The following is a 4,731-nucleotide window of genomic DNA, read 5'->3' on the forward strand; positions in this document are numbered from 1 at the left end:
CTATCTTGACCCAATGACAAAAATATTATATCGTAGGCATGTTCCAAATAACTCCATTCCTCTTTCCAACTATAAAAAACAATTGCTATGTTTAAGCATTAAAAAAAATACTATCTTTAATTTTAAAAGTAAATATATGGTTTTTTCTGTTCTTTTTCTTTCACAGATGTTACATAATCTTATTTTTATTTAAAAATAATAATTCTAAAATAATATATTCTTATAAATTTAAGATTCAAAATTTAACATTTCTTAATGCTTCCAAAACTATAATCCCTTTGCATTAAAAATTAAAATTGACAGTATTATATTTCTGAAAATTATAAATTTAATTTAAATTATTAATGAAAAACCTTTCTTTTAGAATGTTTTATATACAAGTTCTATGATAATATATTCTTATGAAAAAACATCATGCTAATTTGTAAAGCTATGATAAACTAAATCTTTTAAAATTAAGAAAACATGATAAAACGGTGGGAAATTGATGGGAAGGGAGAGAATAAGAAAAAGGACGAAGAAGCAAACAATCCGAAAATCAATAGGTCATTAAAGAGTTAAGGGAAAAGTAAGAGGCTAAAAGGGAAAACAAAAAATAAAGAACATAATTACAAGGGGCTTCCGACAAAAAATCCCCCATGATCTAGCCCCACTAATCCACATTCGAAAAAATCGACCGTTGGGGCCCGTTCTCAGACAACCAACCGTTACCATTCAAAACCTTAAACTAGTAACTCCTCCCTCTCTCTCTGTCTTTCTCTTTCATTTAAGAAAAAAAAAACCAGAACAAAGAAAAATTCCTCCCTGAAAAAAAAATGGGTTGTGTTTCTTCAAAACTGGTTAAGAAAGAGATGAAACGAGAAATGGTTCTCAACAATGGCGGCGACTTCGCCCATCACGTGGTTTCTCTCAAGTCAAGCACTTACGGGGTCCTGAAACTTGACAACGATGAACAGCAACAAATAGAAGAAGTTGGTGTTTCAAAGACTAAAAGAGCTAAGAGGTCGCCTCCGCGTGAAGAACCTGAGGTAATCAATGCCTGGGAACTCATGGAAGATCTTGATGAAGATCCTCTTGTCAAAAGGACTCCAAAATCTCGTGTCAAAACTCCACTGAAGTTGTTGAATCAGATCGGTTCCCCATTGAAAGTGAAGAAGAGCGGTGGGAAAGAGAACAAGGGAAGCGTTGTTAATGGAGATGGTTTGGGGAATGGGAAGTCTGATTTTAGCCCCAAATCGATATTGAGAGTGAACAATTCTATGGATGGCTCGTCCTGTAAAGTAGTGTTGAAGTTGAGTTATCCGGTGAAAAGCACGAGAAGCGAGGGGCTTGAAGGTGGTGGTGGTGATTTGGGGTTTTCTTCGCGGAGAAGGATTTTCAGTCCGCTGTTTGATCCAGAACTTGTCGCTTTGTACGAGAAAGAGTTGTCTGAAGAAGAGGAACAAATCAAGAGGATAATTTCGCCCCAACTCGAAACCCGAAAGCCCAAGAAATCTCAGGACTCAAAGGTTACTCTTCAAGATTTCGAGCCAAAATGCCGTGCAGGTGCTGAAAATTCAGTTGTGATTTACACAACAACATTGAGAGGGATTCGAAAGACCTTTGAAGAATGCAACAGAGTGAGATCCATCGTGGAATCCTACCGTGTACAAATGTTTGAGCGCGACATATCAATGGATTCAGGGTTTAAGGAAGAGTTAAGGAAGGTAACAGGCTCAAAAGAAGTGAAAGTTCCACTAGTGTTTGTTAAAGGAAGGTTGATTGGGGGAGTTGAAGAGATTGTGAAGTTAGAAGAGGAAGGGAAGCTTGAAATGTTGTTTGAAGGGATTCCCATGGCGGTTCCCGGGTGTAAAGGCTGTGGTGGGGTGAGATTTGTGATGTGCAATCAATGTAATGGGAGCTGCAAAATTTTAGACAAGCAGCTGAACAAGATAAGGTGTGGTGAGTGCAATGAAAATGGATTGATACAGTGTCCTATTTGTTGTTGATACAGTTGAATTAACTGCCCCTCTTTTTATTCATTTTGGATTTGGGATTTCCACTAAGTAATGGTATTTTATCTGTTCTCAAGCTGTAACAATGGTATCTTGAAGAACTTGGTTCTTTTTTCTTTCTAAATCGCATTTAGGAAGTGGGGCTCTAAAGTGGGTTTTAGGCCTTGTTTGATTGTTTCTTTGTATAACGTTGGTTGTATCGTTTGACACGGCATGAGTGAGCTTTGCCTGACCTTCAGATTCATGGCTTTTTCAATTCTTGTGTCAACTCATTGTATGCTTTATCTGCATGGTTCTTTATCACTTCCAAAGATACAGAAGAGGTGTCCTGTAATCATGTGAACTAAAGAATAATGGCTTGAAGTAACCGTGTGTACAAGTTGGATAGCCCCATATACATCATGTAAGTGCGAGAAAAGTGAGATGGAACTCCTTTAGAAAGTTGTTCACAAAGATATGCTATAACACAAGACAACACGCGCCCAACTCTAAAAACCCCTTGAAAGCAATTTAGAAATGGAAATGTTGTGATGGTGGGGAAACAAATATCAGTAAAATAATATTTACAAATTTGAATTTGAGTTAAAAATCTGCATTTAGTTTTTTCAATAAAAAATATTTTAGTTTTAATTTTAAATAGTTCAAAATTAGAATTGGAAATCAATTTTTTGAATTTGTAAAATCAAAATTATATTAAAGTTATACCATTACTATAAATTGGTGTTGAATATTTAAATATATATTATTTGGTATTTGTGAATATAATATTTAATAACTTTATATATAGTTTCATTTATTAAAATTTTATATATTTAAGTAACTTAATAATTTTTTAATTTTTACATTATAGTATTATATATTATGCAAATTTATTTTTTTATGTATTATAAATTGCATAATACATAATATAATATAATATAAGTTTAAAAAACGGGTTAGGCTGAGTCCAAACCTTAAATATTTGAATCCGAGTATAGTGCAAGTTCACCTTTTGAGTCTAATATTTTTGTCCAAACTCTCCCAAATTTCAAAGTGATTTTCGAGTTTGAGTAAGTAACTCAATCCTTAAATAGATCTAATCACAAGTTAATTAAATACTAACTTAATTAAGAAATTACCGTAAGCTTATTATTTTTAAGTATTAATATGAAGATGTTTTTATATTTGAAGTTAAGAAAACATTATCACCTGATTTTTTTTTAGCATGTCAACAAGTAAACCGCACCACAAACTTTTTCGTCCATTTCTAACTAATTTGACTAAAGGTAATAACTCAAAGAGATAAATAAAGGCATGTTTTTTATTATGGTTGGAAAGCCATTCTCCAAAATACTGTTTAACTTCCTTTGTTAGATTTATAATGTTTTACTCACCCCAAATGTATGGTTTCTTGCTTCTTTAATAAAAGAAAACTGGATGCTTTTGATAATTGATTGATATATCAAAGACAAGTGACAATATCCAAGATCATGAAATTTCATAGCATCTATAGAAAAATATATCAAAGACAAGTGACAATATCCAAGATCCTTAAAATGAGTTCTTTTTAGGGTGTCAAAACTACTTTCTATTTTTGTTCTCTACTGTCCCTGGCATTTTGTAGTCATTAACTGATACCGGATGTCTGTAATGATAAGATTATCCTTGACAGTTATTTCCCACTTTAATGAATGATGGAGCCATGGAAAAAAAGGAAGAATTATAAGCTGGACTGCCAAATTAAGGAGTTGCAGCAAATGGTTCTCCCTACTGACTTGCAGAATGTGTTGGTTGCATCATCTAAGTTAAGGTCAATAGCAATAAGGCGCCGGGTGATGAATCATGATAGATTAAGAAGGCATTTGACTTCTTAGATTGGAACCTCAGGTCATGAAATTTCTCAAGCTCTTTGTCAATTGTATGAAGAGTTGTGCTACCCCGCCAAAGTTCTTTAGTTTTAGATGTTGGTCTTGCTGTCAAGCCTTTCAAATACCGTTGTGCAGGAATCTTAACCTTACACATTTATGCTTCCAAATGATTGATTGATTTTTACCAAAGAAAAATTGGAACCAGCATCATGGACACATTTTTCAGGATCTTTGGCTTGAAATTAAATCCCTCAAAGAGTAAGTTGTTCTGTTTTGGGATCAATCAAAAACTGCTACAGGAAATAGTTGATAAAACTGGTTTTAAGATAAGGATCACTTCCTGTAAGATACCTACAAAAAAAAAATCAAGGTTCCGTGGAAGGGATTGCAATCCTTCGGTTGAAAAATAACCTAAAAGATAAAAGGTGTAATTTATCCTTTGCAGGGAGACTTAAACTTATTCAAGTGCTACTGTTTAGCTTTCAAAATTTCTGGTGTAGGAACCTAGTACTGCCTCAGAGAGTAGCGAAGAGGGATACTCGGCTATGATATGCGTTGCTTTGGAAGGACAGGGAAGGTAGTGCGAGCGGCTAACGTTAGTTGATAAGCTATTTGCCACCCAAAAGATGAAGGAAGGTTTGGTTTGGCTTAAAAGATCTGCTCACGCGGGACAAAGCCTGCATTATGAGAAATCTTTGGTTGATCATAACTTACGGCTTGCATGGATCGAAGCATACGAGTTAGAAGGTAAAACTGTTGTTCAAGTTCCCTATCTTCAAAGATACAGTAATCAGAGTTTGAAGAAGACCTTCAAATATAGAAATTTTAGGAATTTTTCATATCCAAGGTAGCTTGTCATAATCCCCGGCCAATACGACTAGTCGAGGTGG

General features: G+C 34.4%; 1 protein-coding gene across 1 annotated transcript; it reads left to right on the forward strand.

Moving 5' to 3' along the window:
• Positions 1 to 565: 565 nt before the first annotated feature.
• Positions 566 to 2,376, forward strand: LOC107896348 (uncharacterized protein At3g28850). Its single transcript, XM_016821504.2, has one exon. The coding sequence runs from the start codon at positions 816 to 818 to the stop codon at positions 1,986 to 1,988; it is 1,173 nt and encodes a 390-aa protein (XP_016676993.2). The 5' UTR covers positions 566 to 815; the 3' UTR covers positions 1,989 to 2,376.
• Positions 2,377 to 4,731: the final 2,355 nt, after the last annotated feature.

This window comes from Gossypium hirsutum, chromosome A09 (genome assembly GCF_007990345.1).
Source record: "Gossypium hirsutum isolate 1008001.06 chromosome A09, Gossypium_hirsutum_v2.1, whole genome shotgun sequence".
NCBI classification, from domain to species: Eukaryota; Viridiplantae; Streptophyta; class Magnoliopsida; order Malvales; family Malvaceae; genus Gossypium; species Gossypium hirsutum.

Bases quoted from the DNA above. Each gene is read 5' to 3' on its own strand.
- LOC107896348 (XM_016821504.2), top strand. From the start codon at position 816: ATGGGTTGTGTTTCTTCAAAACTGGTTAAGAAAGAGATGAAACGAGAA.